General features: G+C 63.9%; 1 protein-coding gene and 1 long non-coding RNA gene across 2 annotated transcripts; both read right to left on the minus strand.

The window, feature by feature from the left end:
* Positions 1-1,195: 1,195 nt before the first annotated feature.
* Positions 1,196-1,769, minus strand: LOC138683540 (uncharacterized). The gene is made up of 3 exons (XR_011323032.1): positions 1,748-1,769; positions 1,577-1,661; positions 1,196-1,304 (listed from the first exon to the last, which is right to left on the minus strand). It is a non-coding gene; the product is annotated as an uncharacterized lncRNA (long non-coding RNA).
* A 1,292-nt stretch (positions 1,770-3,061) lies between these two features.
* LOC138683628 (striatin-4-like) lies at positions 3,062-9,611 on the minus strand. The gene is made up of 18 exons (XM_069775622.1): positions 9,411-9,611; positions 8,194-8,297; positions 7,982-8,055; positions 7,809-7,887; positions 7,567-7,716; positions 7,309-7,462; positions 6,724-6,862; positions 6,582-6,607; positions 6,448-6,523; positions 6,234-6,349; positions 5,710-5,885; positions 5,553-5,600; positions 5,344-5,465; positions 4,931-5,101; positions 4,703-4,843; positions 4,518-4,616; positions 4,336-4,422; positions 3,062-3,997 (listed from the first exon to the last, which is right to left on the minus strand). The coding sequence occupies exons 1-18, from the start codon at positions 9,609-9,611 to the stop codon at positions 3,828-3,830; spliced, it is 2,133 nt and encodes a 710-aa protein (XP_069631723.1). The 3' UTR covers positions 3,062-3,827.
* Positions 9,612-12,190: the final 2,579 nt, after the last annotated feature.

The raw sequence follows: 12,190 nt of genomic DNA on the forward strand, positions 1-12,190 counted from the left end.
GCCCCTCCCTGCTGGCCTCACTGCCCCCCCCGGGCCTCCCCGATGAAGTGGTATGAGGTGGGTTGGGGGGGGTGTGACAATGTGTCTCTGTCCCCCCCCGACCTCTTTGCAGACATCTATCTCAGCCCACAGGTGGGGACCATCACCCACCCACCCCCCCAAGTGTCACCCCCCCCCCAGGGGACACGACTGTCCCCGCAGGCCCCAGCAGTGGCACTGCAGGAGGGGGCGGCCGATGGCAGCCTGGTGACCCCGGGGGGTGGCCTTGGGGACGGGGGGGGGGGCACCGCGGGGACAGCGTGGCCCCCCCAAGAAGAAATGTGTGAATGGGTTCATCATGTGATGATGACCAGAAAGCCTACATCAGGTGGGGACATGGGGACAGCAGGGCAGACATGGGGACACACACAGGGACCCTGATGGGGACAGTGGGGGGAACCTGAGGACCCCAGGGAGGATGGGGAACCTGGGGACGTGGGGGGGACATGGGGTCCCCAGGAGGATGGGGACAGTCAAAGGGGACGTGAGCTCAGGGGGGGAAGACATGGGGACTGGAGGGGATGGGGGGGTTGTCCCGGGGTGGTGACACCCCTGGTGATGGTGCCAGCACCCACCTGGGGTCTGGCCTCCACTGCGGCCACGCAGGAGCTGGCACAGCTCTGGTGCAGCCTCAGCCCCAACAAGCGTTGCCTGTACTTGGTACATACTGATTCATACTGGGTGATCAGATGCCTGGGTCCCATCACTCCTGGACACCTGGGTGTGTCCCATTCCCCCCCCCCCCCAACACCAGGGGTCCCCTGCAGTGGTCCCCTTTGTTGCCTGCAGCCTGCGGGCCAGGCAGTTCAGCAGTCTGCAGAACCCGGTGATACAGCCAGACGGTGACAAGGACGGTGACAGGGATGGTGGCACCGACCTCCTCCACGCCCCTCTGGCTGCTGCTGGCCACCTGCGCTGGCACGCTTGGGGGGTGGGCCCTCTGCCACCCTGATGTCCCCTCCTGTCCCCATCCCCCTCCCCTGGGGACAGCCCTGTTCCTGCTGGTTTTAACCCCAAAGCTATTTATTGCCTGGGGGAGGCTGGTCCTGCCCTGGAGGGGGATGGGGACATCTGGGGACCCCTCAGGGCAGTGGCCATCCCAGCTGGGCACTCTCTGTGTCTCTGTCGTTATCCCCCCCATGTCCCCAACCAGGGCTGACAGCTTCATCAGAGCTGTTTGTTTGGGGGGGGGGAGGCCAGGCCCCCCACTCAATTCTTCTTGGGCCTTGAGGCCTGAGCCAGTGACCACAGCAAGTAGCAGGTGCCTGCGGTGCGGGGGGGGGGGGGGGGAGCTCAGGGACCCCCCCCCAACACCCCCTCCAGACCCCCCTCCCCACCCCAGGGAACCCAGGCATCAGGGCCTCCCCTGCCCCCCCCCCCCAAAAAAGGGACCCAGGCATCCAGCTTCTTGGTCCCCCTTAGCCACCCCCCGCCACCAGACCCAGGCATCCCAGCAGACATTCCCCCCCCCCCCCCCGGGCTAAAAATAGAACCCAGGCATCCTATTCCCTGCCCCCCCCCCCCCCCCAGGCCATACCCACAGAGCAGATGAGGGTGGTGAAGTGGTAAAGGGCTGAGTCCATGGCCCCCCCCTTGAGATGCACCAGCAGCCCATTGTCCTTCTGGGGGGGGGGATGGACGACAAAGGATGTCAGGGGGGTCGGCACCCCCCACCCCACAGGACCCAGGGGTCCAGCCCCCCCCTCACCTAGAAGAGCTTCTGGTGCTCTTGGATGTGGTTGTGGAGATGCCGGGGGGGAGGGGGGGTGGCAGGACCCAGCAACTGTAGCAGCCCCAGGTGGGCAGCCTTGGGGGGGGGGGGGGGGGGGGGGGGGGGGGGGGGGTGTGTGTCTCGGACCACACCCCCCCGCACCTGGTCATCTGCACCCCCCATAACCACCACTCCCAGAGACACTCCCCCCCCATAAATCCCCTCTGTAGGGCCCCCTCCCCCCAAAGACCCCCCTCCCAGGGACACCCCATCTCCTCCTCCCATAGGGCCCCCCCGACATACCCCCCCAAATACAGGCCCCCCACCCCATAGTGCCCCCCCATAGCATGCCCCCCCACTCAGTACCCACAGGACCCTCATGCTCAGCTCAGCCCGATCATCCTCTGCCACCACAAAGGGCATGGGGGGGGGCCGGGACAGGCCCCCAGTGACACCCAGCCCCATGCATGTGCTGGCACATGTCAGGGTGCCATCCCCCCAAACATCCTCAGAGCCCTGGGTCCCCTCTGTAGCCCCCCCCATCCCATCGCTGTGACCCTCCCATGTCCCCATCCCCAACCCTGTCCCCCCACAACCCTGTGACCCCCATGTCCCTGTCCCCATACCCCTGTGACCCCCCCCATGTCCCCGATGACCCCCAGTGTGTGTATCCCCCAATGTCACCTTGGTGTCCCCATGGCCAGTCCTGGACCCCGTGTCCTTGTGTCCCATGGGGATGTGGCAGGGGGGGACAGGGACACACAACAGGCAGTGACAAGAGGGGACAGGGGTGACACAGCCCATGGGCCCCCCCCTGGGGGGAAGAGACCAAGTCCCTGGGGGGCAAAGGGGGCTGGGGAATTAGGGGGTTATTAAGGGCTGGGGGGAGGGGCAATTAGGGGCTGGGGGGGCTGTCACAGTGTTGGGGGGGGGCACAAAGGGAGCCTGGGGGACTTTGGGGGGGGGGGGGGGGGAGTTGGGGACATCAGGGTAGAAGGGGGGGCAAGGGGTGCTGGGGCAGGTATTGGGGTATTAGGAGCTGGAGGGGGGGGCACTGAGGGGTGGGGTCCCGATCCCGGGGGGGGCGGGCTTATCATGTCATTTCCCCCCCCCAGCAGCAGCACTGGGGTTTTGGCAAAGGGCTTTATTGAGGCACAACATCCCCCCCCCCCCCCCAAAAAAAAAACCAACAAACAAACCACCAAATAAATATACAATGAAAAGCAACCAGTGTTAAAAAGGGCAATTGGGGGGGGGACAGACAGCACAGGAGGGGCCCAGACTATCACACAGTGATAAGGCGGCGGGGGGCTTCACGGCTGTACAACTATACAAGGGGGGAGTCCCCCCCAGGGGCCTTCAGGCTGGAACTGCCCCTGGGGGGGTATAGAGCCCCCCCCCCGGGTGTGTATATGGAGCCCTGACCTGCCCCTGGGGGGTCTATAAGGTCCATAATTGCCCCTGGGGGGGGAAAATAAGGCCCCTAATTGCCCCCGGGGGTATGTAGTGCCCCCCAAGGGGGTAAATAGATCCCATAGGTGCCTTAGGGGGATGTAGTGCCCCCCCCAAGGGGTAGATTGAGCCCATAACTGCCCGGGGGGGGGGGGGGCCGACACAGAGCCCTTAACTACCCCTGGGGGTATGGAGAACCCCCCCCAAGGGATGAGACCGGGGGAGGGCACATAGAGGCTTTAACTGCCCCTGAGAAGGTATATAGAGCCCGTAAGTGCCCCCAGAGGGGTACACAGAGCCCATAACTGCCCCCAAGGGGTATCTAGAGCTCATAATTGCCCTTGGGGGTATATATAGAGCCCGTAAGTGCCCCCGGGGAGGGTATATAGACCCATAATTGCCCCCAGAGGGCTATATAGAGGCCATAGGTGCCCCCTGCACCCCCCAGCCAGGCTTCCTGGGGGGGGGGGCAGGAGAACACCAAGACCTCCCTGGGGTGTCACGAGCTGCAGGCAGCCACCGGGCTCAGCTCCCTGGGGCAGCGGGGCTGGGGAAGGTGACAAAGGCCACCCTGCCACCACGTGTCCTTCTCCGTGTGTGTGACCCCGGCCCCCCCCCCCCAGCGTCACACAAAGACCTTGGCGAGGGCGTCGGCGCCGGCGCTAGCACTGAGGGCCCGGCTGGGGTGGAAGGCGACGGCATGGACAGCTTCCTCGTGTTTCTTACGGTGCGCTGTCAGCTCTTGCACACATGTCTTGTGAGCCAGGTGCCAGAGGCGCAGCGAGCAGTCATGACCTGCGGTGGGAGCAGGGTGGGGGGGGAAACTCAGGTGTTTGGCCGGGGAGGGGGATAGACACAAGGATGATGACACCCCCATGCATCCACAGGGGATGAGATGGAGGTGGGGGCGGCAGCAGCAGGGAGGGGACATGGGAGGTTGGAGGACATATAAAAGGTGCGGGGTGGGGGGGTTTGCAGGAATTTAGGGGGAGTTCAGGTCCCCTAGGTCAGCCCAGGGTGGTGACAGCGGGGAGGAGACAGGACCGAGACACAGGAGCGGTGGCTGAGGAGCACTGAGACCCAGCACTCTCGTTATGCAGATGAGCGGCAGGACGAGGATGGGGAATACTTACTGCCAGACATGAGGAAGACACCGTTGGGATCAACGGCCAGGCAGGTGACGGCGTCCAAGTGGGCCACCATGGAGTGTATGACTTTACCTGGCAGTGGGAAAGGGGGGTGACAGCGGTGACAGGGACATCCCCAACCCCCTACCCCAGCCTCGTTAGGGCTGACGAAGCCCCCCCAAACAAACCTGTCCGGTTGTCAAGGAAGCGGATGCCGCGGTCGTCGCTGGCAGTGATGGTGAGGGGCTGCGAAGGGTGGCTCACCACCTGGTTGATCTGGCTGCCACCTGCGTGGGGACACCGGGATCAGGTCCCGTCCCCCACTGCGGTGGTGACAAGGGGGATATGGGGGACACCCGTCAGTGAGACTCACCACCACCCGTCCGGGCCTCAAGCACCAAAACGGGTCGAGCCACCTCCACGTCATAGAGCACTGCAGTGCCCGTCCGGAAAGCCGCTACGGCGTGGCCAGGTTGGGTGGCCGAAAAGGTAACGGAGGTGGGGACGCCGTGCTCTGCAGGGGAAGGGGAGACAGGGAGGGTGACAGGGGGTGGCAGGGATGTCCCCAATGCCAAGGGGATGCCCCCCCTGCCCGGCTCACCGCTCTGGGCATCATAGGTGCTGAGGCAAGCACCATCCTCGCGCCGGGGGTCCCAGATACGGACGGTGCCGTCGGCAGAGCAGGAGGCCAGGCGGTCACCGGCGGGATTGAAGGCCAGGCCCCAGATGGCGTCCCCGTGGCCCTCCAGGACACTGCTGAGCACACCAGGATCTAGGGACACCAGGAAAGGTCACCTCGGGGTGGGGGGGATGGGGGGGACGGGGGTACAGGGGGACAGGGTGGGTGGGGGGGTGGCACGGCAGCTGGGGTGGATGGCATCGCAGCCAGAGGGGTGGCATGACAGCCGGAGGGGGACACTGTGGTGATGCCGCAGCTAAAGGAGGTGACACCGTGCAGATGTCACCCGCGTCATCCCTGTGTCCCCCCCAGCGGGAAGGGGAGGGGACACCAACCGTAGCTGTCGTAGGGGTCCATGTCGAGGTCGGGCAGGCACCAGCAGCAGATGCGGGCATCCACGCCGGCGCTGCAGCACAGGGTGCTGTCGCAGCCCATGGCGATAGCGAGCACCGGGCCCCTGCGGGGACGGGGACAAGGTGACAGGGTCCCCGAGGTGTCCCCAGAGCCACCCGCTCCTCCCCCAGACTGGCCTGTGTCCCCCCACCTGTGCCCGCGGAAAGCGTACACCGGCTCCACGTCCAGCGCCGCGTTCCTAGAAAGGGGACAAGAGCAGGGTGACAACCATACCGGGGGGGGGGGGGGGGGGGGGGCTGTCCCCATCTTTGCCACCCCTCTGTCACCCCCCCCTCCCCAGCACCCACTTTTTGGGGGCGACAGGTTTCTGGAGGTTCCAGAGCTTGAGGGTGCCATCCTCAGAGGCGGTGAGCAGGGCAGCCTCGGCAGGGTGGAAGGCCAGACCCCGCACGGCGTCGTAATGGCTGCGCAGGGTGAACTTGGGGCTCCACGTCTTGTTCAGGGCATCCCGGCCCTCCAGGAGCTGTGGAGACACAGTGGGGGGGGACACGACAGTGGCAGGGGATAGTGACCATGTGGCAGTGGCACCCCACGGCCCCAGCTGGAGCTCATGGCAGGCGGCTTTGGGCGGTGAGGAGGGGACAAGGGGGGATCAAAGGGATGTGATGGGGACTGGGGTGGTCCAGGGTGGATGGTCATGGGGGTTTGGGGACATGATGGTGACAACAGAGCCCAAGGGATGCTCAGGGCCACGTTTGGGGACACCATGGGAACAGCAGAGCAGGTTTGGGGACACCACGGGGACAGCGGAGCCCAGGGGACACTTGGGACAGGTCTGGGGACACCATGGGGACATTGGGGGGTGACTCACATCACAGCTGAGCTCGTTGTCATTGGCGACAGTCAGGTCAGCCAGGTCCCCCAGGCTGACGGCGCTGCTGCCGATACTGTCCATGATGAAGACGTCGGAGGAGATGCCCAGAGACCCTGCGGAGGGGAATGGCTGGGGGTGGCCCTGGGGAACGGGGACACCCCCAGGGGACACAAGAACCCCCCCAGGGGGACGGAGACCCCCAGGACTGTACTTTCGTGAGGCCACGGTGGCCCCGCAGCGGCGGGTTTTGGTGGGAGCCCATCCACATCCCGCAGGTCGGCCAGCATCCCCCGCAGCGGCGGGTTTTGGTGGGAGCCCATCCACATCCCGCAGGTCAGCCAGCACCCCCCGCAGCCGGCCCCGGCAACTCTCTGCCGGGATGCGGGGGTCAGGAGGTCCCGTGTCAAAGTCAGGGGGTGGGGTGGGGGGTCAAGGGGGGTCCCTCCAAATCTGCTGCTCCCCCCCACCGCCCCCCAGCCCTGCTCACCAAGCTCCACACCCTCCCCGGCCCGCTGGCCAGCCCTGTTCTCCCCGGAGCCCAGGAAATCGAACTCATTGAGGGCATCCTCCGAGTCTTCATCGTCATCCTCATCCTCCACCTCGGGCAGGAGGGGTTTGGGGGTGAGCTGAGGAAGAGGGGGACGGGGGGGGTCACAGCCTGTTTTGGAGGGGACCCCCAAAGCCACTGGGAGACAAGATGGTGGAAACAGGGGGTACAAGTGCTGCTCCCTGCAACCACTGGGTTTGTGGGATCCCCCTGAGGTTTGGGGGGACCCCCAGGTTTGGGGGATACGCCTGAGGTTTGAGGGACCCCTCCAGGTTTGGGAGACTCCCCCCACATTTGGGGGATGCCAGATTTAAGGGACATTCCCCCCCCCCACCAGGTTTGGGGCATGCCCAGTTTGGGGAACCCCCCCAGGTTTGAGGGATGCCTCAGATTTAGGGGACACCCCCCCCCAAGGTCTAGAGGACACCCAAGTTTGAGACCCACCACCCCCCCCAGCTTTCGGGGTGCCCAGGTTTGAGACCCACACACCCCACACCCCCCCCCGATTTTTGGGGAGCTGCTTACCTTGACTCGCTGCTTCTTGTGCTGGGGCTGGGCAGGGGGAGGAAGGCTCTCAGCATCCTCATCCTCATCACTGTCATCCTCACCGCTGGGCGGGAAGGGGACCTGCTCCAGGCCCCCCCTGCCCCCCTGGTCCTCCATCTCCTTCCCAGCATTCCTAAGGATGGGAAACACCCGCATTAAGTTGCGGGGGGGGACGGACGACAGTGAACCCCCAAAAGCACCCCAAACCTTCCCCCCCCCCCCGAAAAACCCTCTCACTTCTGGATCTGCTCCTTGATCCGCCGCACCAGGAGGGAGTCTGCGGTCGGGGGGCTGCCAGGAGCTGGGGGGCTGCGGCCCAGCAGCGAGCGAACCCGGCATGACCGCATGTCCAGGATGGTGTCACTGTACCCCACTTCTTCCAGGTACCTGGTGGGGGGGACGACACAGGGAAAGGGGGTGTTCAGGGCACCCCAAAACCCACCGCCCCCCCTGCCATCGTAGCCCCTGCCTCCACTCACTGCCGCAGCAGCTGCCGTCCCTCCTTCCAGGCCAGCAGGCCACCCTCCAACGATGTCACCTCTGTGGGGCCATTGGATACTGCGGGGGGGGAATGGACATTTTGGGGGTCAGGCACCCCAAAACCCACCTGTATCACACACACACACTCCCCCCCGGGGACAGGGACACTCACCTGGCTCTGTCCCCTCCAGTTTCTTCTCCCCCAGCGTCAGCTCAGCGCCGAATTTCAGCTTGTGGTACTTGGACCTGGAGGGAAAAGGGGGGGACGGGACGGGTGACAGTGGCCCCAAAACAAGGGGAGATTGGTGGCCCCCCTGACACGAGGAGGGGACAGCGACCCCCAAAATGAGCAGGGGGACTGCTGAGTTTTGGGGTGTCACCCACCTCTCCTGTTTGAGGGCATATTCCAGCATCTTGATGCGACGCACCAGGTCCGTCTTGAGGTTCTCCTGCCCCTTGCGCTCGCCCTGCAGAAAGGCCACCTGCGCCTGCGGGGACACGGTGACAGGGGACCCCCCCGGCTACCACCACCCACCTCCCTCAAATAACACCCTGCTCCCACGATGCAAAAAGCTAGGGGACAAGGGGGTGGGGAGGGCTGCAGGGGGGACATGGTGTTTGGAGGGGCACGGAGGGTGGGTGACACAGGCACAAGTGGCTCCAACCCACCAGGACAGGAGGTGGCACCAGCACCGGCCTAGGGAGTGACATGGATGGCCCTCGGGCTTGGTGACAGTCCTGGGAGGGACATTTGTGGCCCCAGGAGTGACACTGGTGGCCCCACAGCTCGGTGCCAGCCCTGGGAGGGACACTGGTGGCCCCAGGGCTTGGTGACAGCCCTGGGAGGGACACTGGTGGCTCCAGGACCAGTGCCACAAGCCGGGGGCTTGGTGACAGGGGTGAGGGGGTCCCCAGCAGCGGGGCAGGGGGACGCAGCCAGTGCTCCAGGATAGGGTGACCCCATCCCCATTATTGGGGCTGGGAGTCCCCAATACCGGGCCTGGGGGTCCCCAATAACAGAGCACAGGGGGGTCCTTGATACTGGGGCTGAGGGTCCCCGATATCAGGGTGCAGGGGGATCCCCAATACTAGGGAGCAGGGGGGCCCCAATCCTGAGGCTGGGGGGTCCCTCATACTAGAACTGAGGGTTCCCAATTCCAGGGCAGGGGGTCGACCCCAGTACTGGGGCTGGGGCTCCCCAGTACTAAGGCACAGGAGGGGTCACCCATACTGGGGTGGGGGGATCCCCAATACCAAAGCCCGGGGGGGGCCCAATACCAGGGTGGGGGACACCCTCATACTGGGGGGATGGTCCCCAATACCAAAGCCAGGGGGATCCCCAATACTGGGGCAGGGGTGACCCTCACACCAGGGTGGGGGGGTCCCCAATACCGGAGCCGAGGGGGGACCCTCACACCGGGGCCAGGGGTTCCCCAATACCGGGGCCGGGGGGGTTTCCCCGGTCCCGGCTCCCCCGCCCCGGTGCCGCCCCCCGCTCCCGCCGCCCGGCGGCCATTTCCTCCCAAGATGGCGGCAGCGGCAGTCCCGGTAACCCCCGGCGGAGCGGGGTCCCGGGGGGGTCCCGGGCGCGGTGCCGGTACCTGGAGCTCGGCCCGCTCCGCCTCCCAGCGCCCCTTCTCAGCCTCGAAACGCGCCCACTCGTGCTGGATGAAGTGCAGAATGCCGGGCAGGCTCAACCCGCCGCGGCCCGTCGGTTCGAGTTCGGGTTCGGGGCTGGGACCGGGGGGGGCCCCGGTGGGGGGCGGCTGAGCCCTCGCTGCCGCCGCCCGCTCCGCTGCCATCACGGTTGCCACAAAGGGAGCCACAGAGCTGTCGCCACTTCCTGCCAAAAAGGGAGCCGGAAGTGGGGGGGCGGGGCCGGCCCGCCGTTGCCGCGACAACAGCGCCCGCGGGCGGGACGGGAGGACGTACAGGGGCTATAGGGGCTGCCGGGGACGGGGGGTATAGGGGCTGGGGAGGACATGAGGGATATAGGGGAAGGGGTGGCTATAGGGATCGGGGGGTATCGGGGACGGAGGGGCACAGGGGCTATAGGAGACGGGGGCTATAGGAGATGAGGGGGGATAGGAGGCTGTGGGGATGGGGAGGCTATTTGGGATGGGGCCATAGGGGGCTATGAGGCATGGAGGGCCTATAGGGGATGGGGGGCAATAGGGGGCTATAGGGGATGGGCAGTATGGAGGGGCATGGAGGCCATAGAGGACAGGGCTAGGGGGGACTATAGGGGAGGGAGGTACAGGGCCTATAGGGAATGGGGGATAGAGGGGAAGGGGTACAGGGCACCGTGGGGAGGATATAGGGTACGGGGGATATAGGGAATGGGGCTCTGGGCACTATAGGGGAGGCTGGTATGGGTCCCTAAGGGACATATAGTAGATGGGGGACACAGGGAGCTGTTGGGGCTATAGGAGATGGGGGGCTATAGTGCAAGGGGGCTATGGGGGACTTGGAAAGGGCACATATGGGGGCTATAGGGGTGTGCTGTGGTTTAGGGGGGTTACAGAGGGGGTATGGGGGTGCATGGGGACGTATGGGGGACATGGGGTGCCTATGCATGGTGTTAGGGGGATGTATGGGAGCATATCAAGGTACATGGGGGTATGGAGGGCTATAGGGGTGCATAGGGGGTGGGGTGTATGGCAGGCATGGGGCCAAGGTGGTGTGGGGGTGTGCCTAGGGCTTACATACACGTGCACGAGGTGTCTGGGGGTATATGGAGACGTATAGGAGTATAGGCATATAGGGTGATGCATACAGGTGTATGACAATGCATGTGTCCTGGTTTCAGCTGGGATAGAGTTAATTTTCTTCCTAGTAGCTGGTACAGTGCTGTGTTTTGAGTTCAGTATGTGAAGAATGTTGATAACACTGATGTTTTCAGTTGTTGCTCAGTAGTGTTTAGACTAGAGTCAAGGATTTTTCAGCTTCTCATGCCCAGCCAGTGAGAAAGCTGGAGGGGCACAAGAAGTTGGCACAGGACACAGCCAGGGCACCTGACCCAAACTGGCCAATGGGGCATTGGCCAATGGGCAATACCATACCATGTGACATCACATCTAGTATAGGAACTGGGGGAGTGGGGGCAGGGGGAATCGTGGCTCAGGGACTAACTGGGTGTTGATTGGCAGGTGGTAAGCAATTGCACTGCACATCATTTGTACATTCCAATCCTTTTATTATTACTGTTGTCATTTTATCAGTGTTATCATTATCAGTTTCTTCTTTTCTGTTCTATTAAACCATTCTTATCTCAACCCATGAGTTTTACTTCTTTTCCTGATTTTCTCCCCCATCCCACTGGGTGGGGGGGAGTGAGCAGCTGCGTGGTGCTTAGTTGCTGGCTGGGGTTAAACCACGACAGCATGGAAGACTGCATAAGGGTGTCTATAGGGGTGTAGAGGGGCATGTAGGGGCTCTCCAGTCTGTATGGAGATGTATAGGGGATTGTATCAGAGTCCATAGGGGAGTGTAAAGCAGCGCATGGGGTGTGGGGCACGTGAGGTATAGGAGCATGTAGGGGTGCATAGGGACACCTATAGGCATGTGGAGAGATGCAGGGGCAGCTATAGGTGCACATACGCACATCTATATGTGCAGGTGCATATATCTGGGCATATACAGGGCCACCTATGGGCCCTGTACATCCATAGGTGCCCATCCCATCTATAGGTGAGGCACCTATAGGTGCCCACAGTGCTACACCTGCAACCTGCATATATATAGGGGCTGCCCTTAAAGATGGGGGGGGAGGGGTCGTAGTGCCTACATAGCATTGCTATAGCAACCAGGGATGGCGTTGCCGTGGCAACACATCCCCCAGCACTCTGGGTGGGGGGGTGGGGGTGTTAATGAGCCCCCTCATTAATGCCTCTCCCCTCCCCCCCCCCACCAGCACCACCACCGAGCCCCCGCTGAGACCACCCCACTCATGACCCATGTGGCACCACTGGTAGGACCTGGCTGGGGGGGTGCTCATTAATTAATTAGCAGGGGGGGCTAATTAAGAGCCCTCCCACCCAAAGCTCCAGTATGCAGGTGACGCTGAGCCAGGCTGCCTTGGCAGGAGCCATCAGCCTCAACCTCCTCCTCCTCTACTGCACCTGGCAGGGACCGGGGGGGGGGGTCACCTCCCTTCTGCCGTCCCCCCCGCAGCATCCCCATCCTTCTCTGGAACTTTGAGAACGACCTGGCGGGGACAGCCTGATCCTTCACCTCCTTACCCGTCCCGGTGCTGGTGGCTGCCAAAACGGCACTGTATCCACCAGTACCATTACCGGCAGAGGTCAGCCTGTTACCACTGCGTCCCACGGCCGACCAACCTCCACCATTGGCGCATCCCAAGCTCCACGTCCACATCCAC

Source organism: Haliaeetus albicilla, chromosome W (assembly GCF_947461875.1).
Source record: "Haliaeetus albicilla chromosome W, bHalAlb1.1, whole genome shotgun sequence".
In the NCBI taxonomy this organism is placed as follows: Eukaryota; Metazoa; Chordata; class Aves; order Accipitriformes; family Accipitridae; genus Haliaeetus; species Haliaeetus albicilla.